Below are 19,518 nucleotides of genomic sequence, written 5' to 3' on the forward strand. Positions count from 1 at the left end.
AACTTGGTTCCAACTTTTATTTGGGTTACATAAAGTATTAAAATTCACAAGAAATCCCAAATTATTGTGATCCTGAAGAATCACAGCACACCATAAGTAGTCAACATAATATGAAGTTTATATCAATATACCCATCAATAAGAAATGTGTTTCCTTTTCTGCAATGTTTACCCAACTGTTATAATGAGTAGAGTAGAGCTAAATCAAGCCAACTCTCTGAGACTTGATTTCCTCTTCAGTAAAATGAGGAATTTAGGTAAGATGATAATTAGATATCTTTTAATATAACAATTTTGGACCACTGATAATGCAAATATCTACCCTCAGAAGCTATTAAAATACATGAGTTGAGTAACAAACCCAATGGTTATCCCAGCTATTTGTGGGATACTACATACATAGCTAAGAGGCCCATACAGAATGATCCTCCACTGTTCAGGAAGGATTCTGGTCCAAGGACATGCCCACTGTTCCCTTGTCACTATAGATGTGAAGTTCAGGAAAGGACTGCGAACTTCAAAGTTGTTGGCCTCTGGTGGCGCTCAGGCAGAGCCACTTAGGGAGAGAAGGGTCAAGACAATGCCTTTTACTTTATCACTCCCCACCCAAGCACAACAACTTTTTATTGTAGAGTGGGTGACAGATGCCTCTGTCAAGCTAAAAAGTCAAAGTAAGTTATGTTTAACTGTGTGTTCACTGACTATGACAAATGTTGACATGGGGGAGTATGGCTAAGAAACTACATGAGAAATAAGAATACCCTAATCCTTTTTAAACTATCCATTTTCAAGAGATTTGGAGGGAAATGCAGAGAAAGACGATGAAATATAGCAAGTAAACACTTCTAACAAGCGTGGGTGTCAACGCTGACTACTAAAGCAGAGCAAGACTAGACTGCAGGCATCGCTGCTCCAAGTGTGCTCAGTGTGAAGAGCGGGGCCGAAGCAGGTCCTGAGAACAGCTCAACCTGCTCCTCTCACACCTGTGTTTCACTGTAAGAAGCTAGAGCATGCGGGGCCATTTCCAAAGAACCAGAGAACAGTGGGAATGAGACTAAAGGAGCATAAAAGAGACCGGCTTTCAAGACTGCTGGGTAGTTTTACACGCTGGCACTGCACAGCGGCACCAGAACTAACAGGATGTGGTCCTTTATCATTAGATGCAGGTGTAGCTACCCCCGATATTTACTGATTTATGAGGGGCCTTTGGAAAGTTCGTAGGAAATGTATATTATGAAAAATCTATGCATGGCTTTCAAAATTTGCACCAAAATAAACTTATTTTTAAATTCCATTTCCCATGGGATAAGAAGCTTCTAAGTTTATAGACTCTCAAAGCTAATGATGTTCTCCTAGGAATTAGTCTGGTACCCGCTTGTCGGTTTACATCTATGCCTGATTCTTTTCTTATGGATGTCTGTTTTCTGGCTGATGTGGCTACCACGAAGTTCAGAGCAGGCTCTGATTGCTTTGTACAGGCGGGCTTCCCACAGCCACCTGAGGCAGAAAGAGCCTTCGCATAGTTTTACACACTGTTGTGACACTTCTCCCTTTGCAAAAAAAAAAAAAAAAAGGTGTTAACATTTTTCTTATTACTTATTTATCCCTTTATCATTACTCACCATCACTTAAGCATAAGATCAGCAGGAGCATGGGGGAAATATATCCAAGCACAAAAGAGAAAAAACCCAGATTTGATAAATATCAGCTGGTAGCCTTTTCATGTATATGCTCACAGATAGAGCTGTATCTATGTGCTCTATCTGTGTGTGTGTGTTGGGACCGTACTTTCATTTTAGTAGGTACACTAGGAGACCAGAAGAAAGGAAGTAAAGGGCACCTACCAGGAGGGAGACAAGGAGGGCTTCAGCTGCATCTTTAAATTCTGCTTTCTTGGGCGCAGCACTGTGGCAGAGTGGGTTAAGCTGTGGCCTGCAACACTGGCATCCCATATGAGCACAGCTCCACTTCCAATCCAGCTCCCTGCTAATGTGCCTGCGAAAGCAGCAGAAGATGGTCCAAGTGCCTGGGCTCCTGCACCCACGTGGGAGATCAAGAAGAAGCTGCTGGCTCCTGGCTTCAGCGGGGACCCCAGCCATGGCAGCTATTTGGATGGAAGTTATCTCTAACTCTGCCTGTCAAATAAATAAGTAAATAAGAAAAATATTTTTTTTAAAGTCTGCTTTCTTAAAAGGAAAAGAGTTGAAGCAAAGATGCAGAATGTTAACACTGATGAACCTGGGTAGTAGGTAAATGAGCATTTGCCAAATCATTCTCTACGTTTTTCTACACATTTTAAATACGTCCAAAATAAGGAAGGGTGAGAATCGCTATCCTGACTTAGCACCTGCTGCATTCAGAGCAGGTGTACCATTTCTGAGGTTCTCTGCTGCAGTCCTCTCCCCGGGAGCGGACACCGCTGTCTTCATAGAGCTTAGAGACATCTGGGAGAGAGTCGACATCTCTAAGACTGGGCATCCCTCTCCTGAAATAAAAGGCAATCATTTCAAAACACTCTTTTCCTTCTTTAGTAACATAATTTTTTAAAAAAGACTTATTTATGTATTTGAAAGACAGAGTTACAGAGAGGCAGAGGCAGAGGCAGAGAGAGAGAGAGACAAAGAGACAGAGAGACAGAGAGACAGAGAGAGAGAGAGAGAGAGAGGGAAAGGTCTTCCATCCACGGGTTCACTTCCCAAATAGCTGCAACGGCCAGAGCTGAGCAGATCCAAAGCCCAGAGCCAGGAGCTTCTTCCGGGTCTCCCACGTGGGTGCAGGGGCCCAAGGACTTGGGCCATCTTCCACTGTTTTCTTGGGACACAGCAGAGAGCTGGATCAGAAGTGGAACAGCCGGGACTCAAACTGGCACCCACATGGGATGCCAGCACTGCAGGCGGCAGCTTCACCTGCTATGCCACAGCGCCCGCCCCAACATAATGTTTGATGCTCCCAGGGCCCCAGGGCCTCATGGAGTGTCCAGCACAACAGTGGGAGAATGATAAACACTGAACACAAACCGGTAATGGACCTCCTTGAAGCTGCATTTTCTCTTTCCTGTTACTATCCCAAGATGATCAACCTTTCAGAGGTTGGAAGTGTTCTTTTTAAAATGATCCAGAGAAGAAACAAACTTATGTAAATTCAAGACTTTTGGTACCTGCTGCTGGAGGAGCTTGTTTGGGCTGGAATTTCCATTACACATGGGGGTCAGAGTTCACCTTGAGGTGCATTACAACATCAGTATGTTCATCCAGCTTCCAGAGCTAAGGTGTCGCAATGACAAGAATATCTTGACTTTTATCTGGGACCATTTACATTGTTTTTGTTTTTGTTTTGACAGGCAGAGTTAGAGAAAGAGAGAGACAAAGAGAAAGGTCTTCCTTCCGTTGGTTCACCCCCAAAATGGCCGCTATGGCAGGTGCACTGTGCTGATCCGAAGCCAGGAGCCAGGTGCTTCCTCCTGGTCTCCCATGCGGGTGCAGGGCCCAAGCACTTGGGCCCTCCTCCACTGCCTTAGTTATGGTATAACCACAAAGATGCTTCTCTCCCCAATTTTTTTAAAAAATTTCAATGTATTTGAAAGGCATGGAGACAGAGCGAAGAGCCATCTTCCATCCTCTGATTCACTCCCCAGATGCCTGCAACCCACAGGTTCAAGTTCCAGCTGTTCCACTTCTGATCCAACTCCCAGCTAATGCACCTGGGAAAGCAGCAGAGGAAGGCCCAAATCCTTGGGGCCCTGTAACTACATGGAAGACCTGGAAGAAGCTCCTGTATCCTGGCTTCAGATGGGCTCGCCTCCAGCTGTTGCAGCCATTTGGGGAGTGAACCAGTGGATGGAACACCTCTCTCTCTCTCTCTCTCCCTATCTCTCTTTCTCTCTCCCTATCTCTGTTTCTACCTCTCCCTATAACTCTTTCAAATAAATAAAATAAATATTTTTTTAAAAAGAGAAAAAATACAAATAGGGGCCAGGATTGTGACATAGCAGGTTAAGCTACTACCTGCAATGCTGTTTTTCCATATGGGTGTCCTGGCTGCTCCACTTCCAATCCAGCTCCCTGCTAATGTGCCTGGGAAACCATCAGAAGATGGCCCAAGAATTTTGATCCCTGCATTCACGTGGGATACCCAGATGAAGCTCCTGGCTTTGGCCTGGCCTAGACCTGGCAATTGTGGCCATTTGGGGAGTGAACCAGTTGATGAAAGATCTCTGTCTCTCCTCTGTCTGTGTGTTTGTGTGTCTCTCTCTAACTCTGCCTTTCAAATACATAAATCTTTTTTCAAAAAAAATAATACAAATTATGGAATCAATTATTGAAGGGTTTTGGCAATTCAGCCCAGATAATTTGTTCTGGAAAATTCCTGAAATAGATCAAGATACATGAAAATTCCTCACCTAAGAAAATAACAATTTCCTCACCAAAAAGAAAATACATAGTGAGGCTTTACAGTGTGATTGTACAGCTCTCCATGTGGGCAGTGGAATCTACTTTCTCAGACTTTCATAGGACACTACGGTTTTCATTAACGTCTTCCTTGGGTACCTAAAAGACTCATGGTTGCTAAAAGGTAACGATTATAATACTCCATATCATACAGCAGTTTTTGTGTGATGGGTCTAAAAGAAAGAAAGAAGAAAAAGTACTAAGAATATGTTCTTGAAAAATATAAAAGATTTGACATAGAAAACCTTATCTAAATGCTGAAGAATACTGAACAATTGATTTACACAGATTTGTGAATTTTTCAGTAAGACAAAAGTAAAGAATTTGGTTAAATTGAAGTTCTGGTAGTATTATGGGCATTTTTAGTAATCATTTTTTAAAAATCAAAATTTCTAGTTACTTACTCCTAAAAATTTGTGTTCAATTATACTAAGAATTAATAAAAATGCCAGGAGCAAGCCTATGTTTTCATGGAGGCATGCGGACCACCAGAATTGAAGTTTCTTCTTCAAATTTCAATTCACTTGCTAAGGTAAAAAGAGTTTCCCACTAATTAAAGCTATTATATTCAGCCAACCAAAAATATCCTCACCCCCACCCCCTTTTGAGAAGCAGACCTTTTGGTAGGGGAAGAGAATGGCCTGTTCAGATTGAACAGTGATGCTACAGTGCAAGGAGGCTTCCACCACCCAAGGTGAAGACCCAGCCCAGACCTGGGAATCACACACTTGAGAGTCAGATATAGGCTCCTGCCCCTGGGCCCACAGGGACATGCAGCCTAAACATAGGGACCAGCCTCAACTCTCCCATCAGCTTAAGAAAAAGCAAAGCAGTCTGCTTCCACACCTCCCTGCCAGGCCAGCAGCATTTCTGGAGACCATGGGACACATGGCCCGGGGCACTCATTGTGGGTGGACAGGTGCCGAGGCCTGATGGTGTCACTGACCCCACTGCCCAACAAGGGTAAAGGGGAGGTGGCTCGCCTCCTCCAGGACGTGGAAGGCCTGACACAGGCACCCCCAAGTGCACCGCATAAAGAGGCTACAAAAACACAGCACCCCTTAACGAGCAATCTTTGCGCTTGGGTGAGCGAAGGGCTGCTTCGGGAGGCTGATGAGGAAAACCCTTCCAGGCTTTTGTGTGCAGAAATGGCAGGCACTTTCTATGGCTTTTGGGGCGGGTGCGTGTGTATGTGTGTGTGTGCTAAAAACGAAGGCTTTTTGGAGTCTTCACGAGAGATGTGGATTTTAAGGGCGACCTTAGGTCATACAGAACTAATCAAGCGAAAACAATAAGAAAATGAGCCTGACAGTCAGCAAGTATCTGAGGACTTTATCAAAAAGAATTAGAAATGGACAAATTCACTGGGAGCTGCAAAGGATCAAATCTGTAAGGTGGCATTGTGTGACCAGGATTAAATTATTTATTCATTGTTAATTTATTTATTTATGTATGTGCAAATGACCTTGCTGCTGCAGGTGCTCAGGGGCCTCTGAAAAGGCTGGGATTTTTTTTTTTTTAGATCCAGGCCTGGAATATTGGTCCATTTAACTCATTCTTTCCTTAAGGCGATCAGCACTGACTTTTATCTAAGGAGAGAGAGGAGGAAAAACCATATGTGTGCAGGGAATGGTGCAGGACTTGAGCAGCCCTAAGGACCCAAGTATTTCAGCTTCATTCAAGATTCTGGGGGAGGCACCATGCAGTTTAATGTCCAACAAATTAGCAAATGAATGCTTATGTCAATATGTGAAAAATCCCTGGTTAAACAGATAAAAAAAAAAAAACAGCCTCTAAGGAAACCCCCAGAAACTGCAGGCTCTTTTTCTTTGCCTTTTTTTTTTTTTAATTAATTTGAGTAGTTTAATTTTTGAAAGAGGGCACAGCACTTCTGGAGTTCTATGGAAACCCACAAGAGTTACCAAAAGAGAAAAAGTCGAATGCGCCCTTGATCTTCTACGTGCTTGAAATAGTCTCAGTGTGATTCCTGAAGGAATAAGGAGATTGAAGCAGCCATTCTCCGTATCATGTTCACTATTCAATAGTGTCCTGCCCAAACTGAAAAGCAGAGAATGCATCTTTACCTCTTAGGCACGCCTGAGGGGTGAAAACAAACAATTGCTCTGTGCACACAACCTAGCGTGTAGGGAAACCCGCGGGTGAAATCAATAAGGATCTTCTGTTCTCTAGGTTCAGACAAATGATGATGAGCGAAATGGTCATCCTGTGTTCCCGCTGACCCAGCTCGGTGGGCACGCTGTGTAGGACATGACCTTCGTGAGCACAGAACACAAGAACTCAGCGGGAGAGACGCAGACAAGAAGTCGCACGACTGAAGGCAGTAACCCCAAGCCTTGAGCCTTCCTGGAGGAGGAAGGCCCACCCGCTTGCTTCGCCAAAGAAATCTGTGACAACCCAGCATCCCTGGAGGACCGTCTTTCTACTGAATTGGTAAAGGGAGTGATTTGACTAAGGAAATGCTGCGTTTTAGAATATATAGCTGCCTCTCGAGGCGAATTAGGAACCTCTCCTAAAGGGAAGCTTTGCCCAAAAGGGAGGAAAAAAGAAAGAAAAAGGTAATGCAAAACCAAAGGAAACTTCTTCACACATGACAGCAAGGTTTTCTTTCACACACTCAGCTGTTCTTGGTCCCTAAAATATGAGGATCGGAGGTTAGCACGCAGGGCTAAATCAACTAGTAAGCTCTACAGGAGAAAAGGAAAAACACTCAGGACTTTTCGGTATTGCTGAATGAATCCTTAATTCATTCTCCACTATTTTGAAAGTTCCAGGGATTTTAACACCAAATACCAAACTGTCCAAAGAATAAAAAGTTCAGAACAACTTATCCCCTCATAAATTATTTTGGATATACTAGGAGCAAAGCCTGATCAATCTAAAATCAATAGCTATATTGAAGAAAATCTCCATAAAGCCATGAATTCCTTAGACTTGTTTTCAGTACCTGAATCCCATAATTACTTTTCATATATTAAAGTTGCATTTCGTTTGTGGCACTCAGCGGCGGAATCTATGCTTGCTTGGTACAGGATTTTAGGAAGCACTCTTGTCCTACTTAGGTTTTCTCTTCCAATCTGAATGGAGCTATGTGTGACTAAAGCTGTACACTGAACTTTTCCACCCTAATGAATCGATTAGCCTTCTTTCCTATTATTCTAAATTAATAAGCTTTTATTTTAGTAACAAGATAGATAGGGGCAAACAAAAGACCTATTCCAATGTATTCTATATATAAAAATGCTACCCAGGAATATAGCAGCTTATTATTATTGGTGCAAGACAGAACCTGTCATTTAAAAACAAAGCTTTAACACTGATGCATCGATCTGTGCTCTAAGATAAATTTGCAAACAAGTAGTTTCTGAAGAGGAGTGAAGGAGAATTTCGATCAGTTTCTTACTCTTTTCATCTATGAAGTTTGATTTGCTGGAGCTACCAGGGAAGATACTAGCAGGTCTCCTAAGAAGAGACCCAATTTGAAAATCAGCTCAGGGAGACTCCCTCTGGGGGATAGATTTTGCTCAGAAAGGAGATCACTGAAAAGAAAAAAATCCAAAAAATTTTAAGTGCCAATTTTCCAATTAGTATGCACAAATATCGTCCATTTCACTAATGCTACTTGTGAGCTTGAAATGTGAAAGTGATTCAAAAATAAACACATCCCAAGAGCTGATTTTTTTTTTTTTTTTTGACAGGCAGAGTGGATAGTGAGAGAGAGAGACAGAGAGAAAGGTCTTCCTTTTGCCATTGGTTCACCCTCCAATGGCCGCCACAGCTGGCACGCTGCGGCAGGTGCACCACGCTGATCCGAAGGCAGGAGCCAGGTGCTTCTCCTGGTCTCCCATGGGGTGCAGGACCCAAGCACTTGGGCCATCCTCCACTGCACTCCCTGGCCACAGCAGAGAGCTGGGCTGGAAGAGGGGCAACCGGGAAAGAATCCAGCGCCCCGACCGGGTCTAGAACCCAGTGTGCCGGCGCTGCTAGGTGGAGGATTAGCCTATTGAGCTGTGGCGCCAGCCCCAAGAGCTGAATTTTGTCATGAAAATATTTAGCTGCTGCTTTAAGCTCTAGGAGATTGTTTTGTGGATTAATGTCATGCAGAGCACCCGCAGGTGCTCTGGTTTTATGAGTGCATCATGGGATGCTGTCCCTCAGAGTCGGCCACAAAATTCAAAAGTTATCCTTTATGAACCCTGATGTCAGGGCAAGGAGTAAGAATGTGTCAGTATTTTATTGTGCTCACCCTTTCCAAGTCAGGCACAGCTGTTGCTTCTCTCTTTTCATAAAAACAATGGTAAGCAACAATAACACATATCAGTTCCTCAGAATACTCTAGAATCATGCTAAGCAACTACAGTTGACGCTTTCATTTCAGACTGAACCTGTGAAGTCGGTGTGATTATTTCCATTGTCCAAAGGAGGAACCTTGTCACCAGCAAGGCTGAGCAACTGGTCCCAGGTCAGACCACAGTAAATGGCAGAGCTGGGGTTCAACCTTGTGCCAGGCTGAGTCGAGCCTGAGATCTCAGACCCCCTGCCTCTGCCCCTTGTAAGCACCTTTTGCTTCTGTTGTTTGCCTTTAAAGGACTAAAAATTATTGGAATCCATTTTGCAAAGTGGCTTCGAATTTACTAAGCCTTGTGTTTGTCATTATACAGGCCATCAGAGTGTACTTCCTGTAGCTGTTTGTTCCAGATTGTAACGGCACCGTGAGGAAGGTTCAGGAGCTGCGGTCTTCCCTTCCTCTAGCATGCCAGCTCCCTATCCCCACACTGCCATCATCTTCACACCCACCATTCTCTTCTCTGCAGCTCCTGCCTTATTATCTCCTAATAGTGTCTGATGATGATGAAGATGAAAGCAAACATTTATATATAGCACTGTTCTAAGGGCTTTGTACATACTGACTGGTGGTATCCTCAGAACAACCTCACTGAGATGGTACGACTGTTCATCCCCATTTACAGACGCAGAACTGAGACACTGGAGGTCAAGGAACTTAACGAAGATCACACAACTAGGAAATGTTAGGGTTCTGGATTTTGACCAGTTTGTTGTCTTACATGACAGCATCTCGAATAATCTGCTTATGTGCTTATCACCTGCCCCTGTGTGAGAGGAACCTCTGACTGGCTCACTACTGAAACTACGGCATTTACAGCCTAGCAGAGAGCAGGTGCTCCAGTTGTGTGACTGACAGCATTGTTCCCACCTTCCAACTGTCAAGAGCACTTCCCGACCCTTATGGACACTGCCATACTCCCCAAGTACCTTACAGTATCAGGTATAATCTCCAGATCTTTTACTCTTTTCCAGTTGGCTGGGGCAGGAAAATTGGGCTGTCTGCTGTGAGAATCAAGTGCATCGCAGCCTCAAATTCACAAAGTTCTCCGTGGAAGGGAGCTTAGAGACGCACTTCTTGGTCCTGCTCAGCATCCCTCCCCACAAGCTGCATCACTGAGCGTCTCTGCCCTCTGGCTCCTGATGCATTTGCTAATGAGTGAGGACAGCAGCAGGAGGCAGGCAGAGAGGAAGCTCTCCCACGTTGCTTCCTTGCCTGGACACTGCGATCCCACCAGTGGTCACTCTCCTGTGCCTACCAGTTCTACTCCATTTAAGGACTGTTCTGGTTATTAAAAAGCTACTCCTTTTCTCAGAGGCAAGAGAGATCTGCTCCCCATGAAATCCTATTCTGTGTCTGCAGCACACAGAGTAAGCCTCCTCTTCCCTCCACCTGACAGCCCTGTAAATATCTAAGCACAGCTGTCCTGGTCTCCCCCAAGTCTTCTCCTCCCCAGGCTAAATGCATTCAATTTATTTTCCACTTTACATCTCTCCATGCTCCTATACAGCACATGAAGACAGGGGAGTGAAGAAGTAGTAGAATAAATTTATATTAATTGATAGGTGTGAGTGTTAGGATAAAGGAACCAGAATCCGCCTATTTCTGACTTTATCCCTGGGGCTGACTTGTCAACCTCCAATTGTACATTTTCTATTGCTACTACCACTTAAGCTTATACATCTATCACCTCATCCATCTCATTTTTTTCATTGCATTTTTATTATAAGAAAACAAAGTTTACCACTTTAGCCATTTTATGTGTACAATTCAGTAATTTAGTAGCATTGAGTACATTTGTAATGCTGTGAAACCATCACCAGTATCCATTTCTAGAGTTTTTATACCATCACAAGCCAGAAACTCTGTATCAGCTGAACAACTCCTCACTTTTTCTTCCCTCTCCCTGATTCCTGGTCATCTCTATTCTCCTGTCTGTCTCGTTGACTTCTGTTATAGGAACCTCAAACAAATGGAATCATACAATATTCACTGGCTTATCCATGTTGCAGCATGTGTCAGAATCCCCTCCCCATTTAAGACTGATTAATCATTTATTGTATGTACATATTGTATCTTGTTTATACATTCTGCTGTCACAAGACACTTGGGCTGTCTCCATCTTTTGGCTGTTGTGAATACTTCTGATACTGAACACTGAAATACAAATACCTGTTAAAGGTTTAGCTTTCAATTCTTTTTTTTTTTTTTTTAAGATTTTATTTGAGAGGTAGAGTTACAGACAGTGAGAGAGAGAGACAGAGAGAAAGGTCTTCCAACCTCTGGTTCACTCCCCAAATGGCCACAACGGCTGGAGCTGGGCCGATCCAAAGCCAGGAGCCAGGAGCTTCTTACAGATCTCTCATGATGGTGTAGGGGCCCAAGCTCTTGGGCCATTTTCTACTGTTTTCCCAGGCCATATCAGGGAGCTGGATCAGAAGAGGAGCTGCTGGGACTCAAACCAGCACTCATACCGGATGTTGGCATCATAGGCAGAGGATTAACCCACTGTGCCACAGCACTGGCCCCAAACTTTCAACTCTTTTGATATGTACCCAGAAATGGAAGAGCTGGATCATATGTTTATTCTATGGTTAACACTTTCAGGAACTGCCCACTGTTTTGTTCAGTGTCTACACCATTTCACATTGCTGCCAGCAGTGTTTCAGGTCTCTTTGCTTCAGTGTCTCTACCTCCTCAACAATGCTTTTTTTAAAAAAAAAAATCATAATGGGTATGACCATTCCTTTAAAAAAAAGTTCTATTGAGGTAACTGACATAATAGAAATATTTAAAGTGCATAATTTGGTAAATTGTGACATATGTATACACTTCTGAAACCATCATCACAATCGGGATTATTACCACAACTATTGCCCCAAAAGTTTCTATAAGCCTTTGCATAACCCCTCCCTCCTACCCGGCCCCACCTCCTTACCCAGTAACTTCCTTCTTCACTCCACTATGTATTTTAATTTTCCACCCCTCCCAACAACCTACTCATTCCATTCTGTCCATGAAGCTTATCTCTTGGATCTCATCAGAAGATGCGAGCAAGATTGCTTAGCAGTCACATTCAATAGTTTGTACACATAGCTGGACCCTTCCTACCAAAAAGCCAGCCATAGATTTCAAGAACTTAAGAAACCTAAGAGCAAGTTGAAAATTGAACTTGCAGTCACTGCTTAGACCTCTCACTTTCCAAACAGATAAGAGATTCAGTCAGGTTGATCACTTTATTTTAACATATTTTAAAGATTATTATTTATTTGAGAGGTAGAGAGACAGGCAGAGCTCTTATCCACTGGCCCACTCCCTGGACGCCCGCAATGACTGAGGCAGAGCCAAGATGAGGCTAAGACAAAGTCAGGAGCTGGGAACTCAACCTACGCCTCCCACAGGAGCGACAGGAACCCAGCACTTGTATGATCTCCCGTGACCTCCCAAGGTGTGCCTCAACAGGGAGAAGGTATAGGAAGCAGAGTTGGAACCTGAAAACAGGTACTCTGATACGGGATACAGATGTCAACTGGCATTTTAACCACTAAGCCAAATTCCTGTCCTGAGATATCTGATTTAAACCATAATTATCTTTGAGGTAAGGATTATTTTAAATAATTCTACAGATAAAGGAACCAAGGCTTGGAGACGCTGGCCATCGATCAAAATCCTGTAACTCAATACCAAATGCACAAGTCTAAAAGAAAACACTGTTAACTTGTACTACATCAAACTTTTAAATTTTGCACTTAAGAAGACACCACAGGGGCTGGCGCCATGGTTCAGCGGACTAAAGCCCTGGCCTGCAGTGCCAGCATTCCATATGGGTGCCGGTTTAAGTCCCGGCTGTTCCACTTCTGATCTGGCTCTTTGCAATGGCCTGGGAAAGCAGCAGGAGATAGTCCAAGTCCATGGCCCCTGTATCCACATGAGAGACCCAGAAGAAGCTCCTGGCTCCTGGCTTCAGATCAGCTCAGCTCTGGCCATTGCGGCCATTTGGGGAGTGAACCAGTGGATGAAAGACCTCTCTTCTCTCTTTCTCTTTCTCTCTCTCTCTCTCTCTATATATATATAGTTTTATATACATATATATAGTTTTATATATACATATGTATACATATATACATATATATACACATATATGTATATATAAAACTATATATATGTATATAAAATGATGTATATGTATATAAAACTATATATAATATATATATTTATATATATAAAACTCTATGTCTATATATAAAACTCTTTCAAATAAATAAAATAAATCTTCCAAAAAAAAAAAAAGATGATGATGACACCACAAAGGAAGTAAAATGACACACCACAGATTGGGATAAAGCATGTGCAATCATATATCTGAAAAAAAAAAAGATTTAAATTCAGAATACATTTTGAAGTACTTAGAATGACCAATATATAGAAAGTGCTTGACAAACAATGAAAAGATGGACAAAGGCTTTGAATAAATATTTTAAATGTGCAGAAGAGTTGAGTAGATATTTCTCTGAATAAGAAATATGAATATTTAATAGACACAAAAAGCTCAAAATCATTCATCATTAGGGAAATGTGAATTAAAGTCACAATGAGATAACACTAGGATGGCTATCATCAAAAACTATAGACAATAACAAAGTCAGAAAGGAAATGGAGGCATTGAAATCCTCATATGTTGCTAGTGGGAATGTAAAATGGTACAACAATTTTGAATACAGTTTGGCAGTTTCTTAAGAAGTTAAGCATAAACTTAAAATACAATTAAGCAACTCTATTCCTAAGAATTTATCAGAATGAAAACACATATCCACATAAAGACATGTACACAAATTTTCACAGCACCATTATCCATAATAGTCAAAAACTGGAAACCCTCTACATGTCGATCCACTGGTGAATGGATAAACAAGATGTGGGCTGCTCACACAGTGGACTACTCTTCAGCAGTTATAAGGCACGAATTCCTATGCATTCTGCAACATGGATGAACCTGGAAAGCACTGTGTTTAGTGAAAAAAGCTAAATACAAAATACACATTGCATGATTAACATACAGGAAAAAAAATCTATACAGACAGCAGAGGGAAATGTCCTAAAACTGGATTGCAGCAATGGATCCCCACTGAATAAACTTGCTAAAGCCATTGGGTTGTACATTCGTAATGGGTCCCCTTTACGGCAGTAAGTTATACTTCAGTGAACCTGCCTTTAGAATCACACAGCCTCTAAATGATAGGATAAAATATAAAGAACATGTATCTTGATAGCCTCTACTCTTACATCAATGGCTCTACTCCTGACCTGTGTGTATTGATGGTCCTCTCCCCCACTTACTGTTGCATGATTGTTCAGAATTTCTCTGCAGACAAACCCCTCTACCCACAAAAGATGAGTGGCCTTGCTCCCAGTCTTGGTTGAGATCAGCTTTAAACCACGTCCATCAGTCTCCACAAGGGTCCAGAGGACCCCTCCCCCATTTCCTCTCCTCTATGAAATCCTCTCATTACTTGGTTAATGCCACTCTTAGGATCTTTGGTTGCTATTCTCACCCTGACTTGTATACTACAGTGTCTGTTTAAGTGTTTACAGCAGGTGATAATGAACGAACCAAGGCCTTCAGCAACCCGGCTGTCAACCAAATGCTGCTACAGGGATATACTCGGCTCCCCGCCCAGGAGACAGAGGCTTGAGACATTGCCCCATGCCAGCGAAGAGTACCTCGACACCCCATGTCAGCAGGAAGTAGCTCTAAAGACAGATCATTGTCTCTCTACCCCTCCTGGACTTTTGGGACTAATGTAATCCCATACAACTCCTGCTTTATAAAAAACAAAAGGGGGGAATGTTAGGAAACTGGAGCAGTCTTATCTATGGCGCGATCTACACCCTGACACCATCCTAGGCTCTAGTCCCTGCCGCCATGGCCGGAAGCCAGGTGACCCCGTGTCCCAATCAACAGTGTCAAGCTCTACCCCCACCCTAATGGGATTCGCTGCTCCTACTTCCCTGCCTGCACCCCCCAACCCAGCAGAGTTTTAAGAGGACCTGTTCCTGAACACATGGCTTTCTCTGTCTCTTTCTCTCCATCTTTCTCTTATGCTCTCCTTTTCCCTCTTTCCTTCTTTGCCCCTTCCCTCTGGTTTGTCAGTTTCCTCCAATAAACCCTTTCCCCTTAAAAAAAAAAAAAGAAAAGAAAATGTATCTTGAAAGATCTATGATTGCCAAATCTTTGTAAAAGAGACAGCAAGTAGACTATAAGTTGCTTTTAGAGTTCCCCGACCTCCCTAAAAATTAGCAAGCAGTTTATTTGGAAGGTTGCATAATGCAACCATACTTTTTAATTCTTTCATAAGCAGCTACTAATTATTTATAGCCTTTTACGCTGTCTTGGATTTCTCACTGTTTTACTTCAGTTTATGATATTCCCTAAGGCTTTATTAAATAAATAGGGTAAATTTTTTTTGTGATTTTAGTTTGCTTTGCTTTACTTGAATTCTTACAACTGAAAGCAGTCTAGCTGAGAGTGAATCACTACTTGTATGTGACACAAGAACCATCTGAGTTTCTTTGAGGATGCCCAAATAACTGCCTACTGAGCTAATTGCATCAATCATGACCCACAGATACTATTTCTGCAAAATAGTGGTCCCTATTTATGAGGAGGTTAGGCTCCATAGCACAGATAGCATATTCTACCATCATTATCTTGCGGTTAGTTCTAGACTACAACATCCATCTCACCTCACACTTCTTCGTTCCTAGCTGGCCAGGAATATATTTCCCAGCCTTCCTTGCAGCTAGGTTTACTCATATGACTAAATGTTGGCCATATGCTACAAGTCTTGTGGGAGAGTTTTGAGAACAGTGCTTAAAGGCAACAGACTTAGCCAAAAAGAAGCCCCTTTTTGCCTGTCTGTCTCTTTCCCTTCTTCAGGCCCACCAGTAGAACATGAAGGCCACAGCTTCCACGTCCACAGAACCAGCAGTGACCTTTGCAGATGGAAACTAAACTTGGGGAGGGTAGAGCAACCTGGATCCAGCAACATCCTAGTGGTGTGTGTCAGCACGGGGCTGCCTGCCTCCATTCTTCTTTCATGGGATAGGAAAGCACACTTCTATCTTATTTAAATATAGGAGCCAAGTGTCTTTTACTCACATAGAACCTCATCCTAACAGCCACACCACCTGACCAAAAAAAAAAAAAAAAAAAATCCAATGGACTCTTTCCTCTAAAGACATTAAAAAACAAGAGGAGGGGCCAGCGCTGTGGCATAGTGGGTAAAGCCACGGCTGGCAGTGCCAGCATCCCATATGGGCGCCAGTTCTAGTCCCATCTGCTCCACTTCCAATCCCGCTCTCTGCTATGGCCTGGGAAAGCAGTAGAAGATGGCCCAAGTCTTTCAGCCCCTGTACCCACATGGGAGACCCAGAAGAAGCTCCTGGCTTTGTATTGACACAGCTCCAGCTGTTGTGGCCATTTGGGGAGTGAACCAGCAGATGAAAGACTTCTCTGTCTGCCTCTATGTAACTCTGCCTTTTAAACAATAAATAAATTTTAAAAACAAACATAGAAAAGAACAAGAGGAGAACAGGAAGTAAGGTTCTGTTACAGTCAGCACTATGTGTGCAAAGCATCAGCAGAGAGGATGCAGTGAACTCAGTAGCTGTGGTTAATGGCCACTATAGCTGCTACACTGGAAGTCATCTCAATGATAGGATTCACAGAACTGTACACTTAATGACTTCTCCCTAGTGAGGCAGCAAATTTTAAGTACACACATAAAACAAATGACCACTTCCAAAATCTTATTGCTGTCTTCCAAGATCAAGATCGGAGAATTATTATAAAGTGAAACCTAGTCCATCAAGGGGTTGCTCAAAAAATTCTGCGGTTTTTTAAAATTCTTAAAAATGTGACACTTAAAAATACAGTTTGCAATGCCAGCATCCCACAGGGGTGCTGGGACATGTCCCAGCTGCTCCACTTCCAATCCAGCTCCCTGCTAATGGCTTGGGAAAAGCAGCAAAAGATGGACCAAGTACTTGGGTCCCTGCTACCCATGCAAAGAAACTCCTGACTTTGGCCTGGCCCAGTGCTGGCCATTGCGACCATCTAGGGAACGAGCCTGTAGATGGAATATCTCTTTCTATCCTTCTCTGTAACTCTTCCAAATAAATAAGTCTTAAGAAAAAATACAGCACTTATTGACCATTTATAAGATGAATATTTTAGTGTGGGTGTGTGGGGCCACAGTTAAGACACCACTTGAGGCACTCATCTGGGAGTGCCTGGGTTCAGGTCCCAGCTCCACTTATGATTCCAGTTTCCTGCTAATGTGCACACTGGGAGGCAGCAGCAGTAGGTGATGGCTCAAGTAACTGGGTCCCTGCCACCCACCCAGGAGATGCAGACCAAGTTCTGGGCTCCTGGCTTTGGCCTGGCCCAGCCCAATTGCTACACACATTTGGGAAGTGAACCAGTGGATGGAAGGTATTTCTCTTTCTCTCCACCCCCACCTCTTTTCAAATAAATTAATTTTAAAAGATAAAGATTTTAGTAAATGTGCTAGGCACTCTCAAGAGTTATTTAAAGACCATAATAATATACTGGCTATCTCCAGGCAGTGTGCAGATAAACAGTTACTAGATGTTTGGGGAAATACGAATTTGAAGGTCTTTATACCTGTGATAGAAGTTTGGTGGTGGTGGTGATATAGGATAGACCACATGTTGAGGAGTTGTCCCAAACACAGCTTCACTGTGCAATAAAGTACGGGTCAGTTGGTTGAGCTCTGGTGCACATGTATTACTGAGTTAGCCTTGGAGACATTTAATGACTGAGGAGAACACTCAGATTCACCTAAAAATTATTTTCTTTCTTTTAATTTTTTTTATTTATTTTTTGACAGGCAGAGTAGACAGTGAGAGAGAGAGACAGAGAGAAAGGTCTTCTTTTGCCGTTGGTTCACCCTCCAGTGGCCGCCGCGGCCGGCGCACTGCAGCCAGTACACCGTGCTGATCCGAAGGCAGGAGCCAGGTGCTTCTCCTGGTCTCTCATGGGGTGCAGGGCCCAAGCACTTGGGCCATCCTCCACTGCACTCCCGGGCCACAGCAGAGAGCTGGCCTGGAAGAGGGGCAACCGGGACAGAATTCGGCGCCCTGACCGGGACTAGAACCCGGTGTGCTGGCGCCGCAAGGCAGAGGATTAGCCTAGTGAGCTGCAGCGCCGGCCAAAAATTATTTTCTAAAAATATGCTTTTCAGACACCTCACCTCTCTGAGTCTCAAATTCCTTCCCTGTACCAGAAAGAAGGTGCTCAATATGACCACTGAGCTTCTTTTTTTACTGTTAGCTTGCTAAGAATATGTTTTCTTGGGAATAACAAAAATAAAAATAAACACAATGTGTGCATACTGAGTCTCCGTGTTGCCTTCAGATTTGCTGAAAGGAAACATATTGCAGAATGTAGTAAGGGCAAATGGTTTGGATACAGAGACAAAGGAAATTTCCTTTAAGATTTTAAGTTGCCAGCTATTTTAGACCTTTACAGCTTATAAAGTACCCTGCTAGAACTAAAAATACATGGTACTGTTGAAATCATAAGGGACTTGGCATGTGACTAGTTGCCTATTGCTAATACTTTTAATAGACCTACGTGATACAGATACTCTTGGATATCTGCCCTGGCTCAGAGAAACACATTCCAACCTTATCCCAACAAGCTGTTAAATGCAATGCTGTGGGAAATAAAGTGATCACAGGGTCCTTCTGCTTTTGACTTGTTTAAACCCCTCCACATGCGTTCGTTCCCAGCAGTAAACCTCACCTGTCCAAACTGAAACCACCTTCAGCGGCTTGGAAATCAGTGCAGCTGCCATGCTCCTGCCCCAGTGGGCAATGGAGAGCTATCTACTTTGAGATCCTGGAACCGCAGGCTGGCCACCTGTGGGAACTTCCTCACTTTACTGTTTGCATGGCCTGTTGTAACAACTTGTGCAAAACAAGTTAAGGAAGTGCTGGCTGCTGAGCAAAACAAGTCAAAGAAGTGCTAACCACAGGATGTCCTGAAGACACACAAACAACCCCAATGGAGCAAGACGAACTTTCGACTTGAGGCACTATGTGCCCTTCAACTTGATTGGACTGTGCCTGCATGGACTGCATGTGAACAGACTTGCCATTGGCTGGGAGCGTCCTGCTAGGGGAACCCTGGGTATATAAGGGGGATAGTATTGTGCAGAGAGAGGGGCTTGGCTTCTTTTCTTTTGCCTTGCATCTGGATGAATAAAGTACCGTGAGAACCGAGTAAGCAGCAATCGTGTCTTTACTACGCTGGACTCTCGCTGGCGAGCGTCCGGCAGTCTCATAAGATACACTTTGAGTTCCTGGAATTCTAAGCGTCTGAGATTCTTTCAATTCATCCAAAAGAACCTACTGGGCAAGCATAACAAAGGTCAGAGCGCAAGAGGTGGGAAAAGGCACCTTGGGACGCACACCATATGGGTTGTGACTTCCTGCTAACCTGCTCCTTGTGTGTTAGGTGGTTTCACACTAACTTGAGTGTTAAGGCACAGTCAGAAAGGCAAAATGGTAAAAGGCAAAAATCACACAGGCAACTTCTGAAATGGCCAAAACTACGGGAACAGTGACCAGATCAGGGGTCCTGTGGCCAGGGGAGATGGACTATAAAGGCCAAGGGAAATCT

The 19,518-nt window shown here is 43.3% G+C and overlaps 1 protein-coding gene across 5 annotated transcripts in view; it reads right to left on the bottom strand.

Moving 5' to 3' along the window:
* Nucleotides 1–19,518, bottom strand: part of LOC138848482 (uncharacterized) — a 100,820-nt gene that overhangs the window by 25,060 nt on the left and 56,242 nt on the right. The window contains exon 4 of one of the 5 annotated variants that reach the window (XM_089325761.1): nt 1,881–2,134. The exons of the other annotated variants lie outside the window; for them this stretch is intronic. Within the exon in view, the coding sequence (XP_089181887.1) occupies nt 2,125–2,134 (10 nt within the window). The 3' untranslated portion in view covers nt 1,881–2,124. Of the gene's footprint in view, nt 1–1,880; nt 2,135–19,518 lie in introns of those variants that run through there. 5 annotated transcript variants of the gene reach the window in all.

This window comes from Oryctolagus cuniculus, chromosome 2 (assembly GCF_051225735.1).
Source record: "Oryctolagus cuniculus isolate XC-2025 breed Fujian yellow rabbit chromosome 2, ASM5122573v1, whole genome shotgun sequence".
Taxonomy (NCBI): domain Eukaryota; kingdom Metazoa; phylum Chordata; class Mammalia; order Lagomorpha; family Leporidae; genus Oryctolagus; species Oryctolagus cuniculus.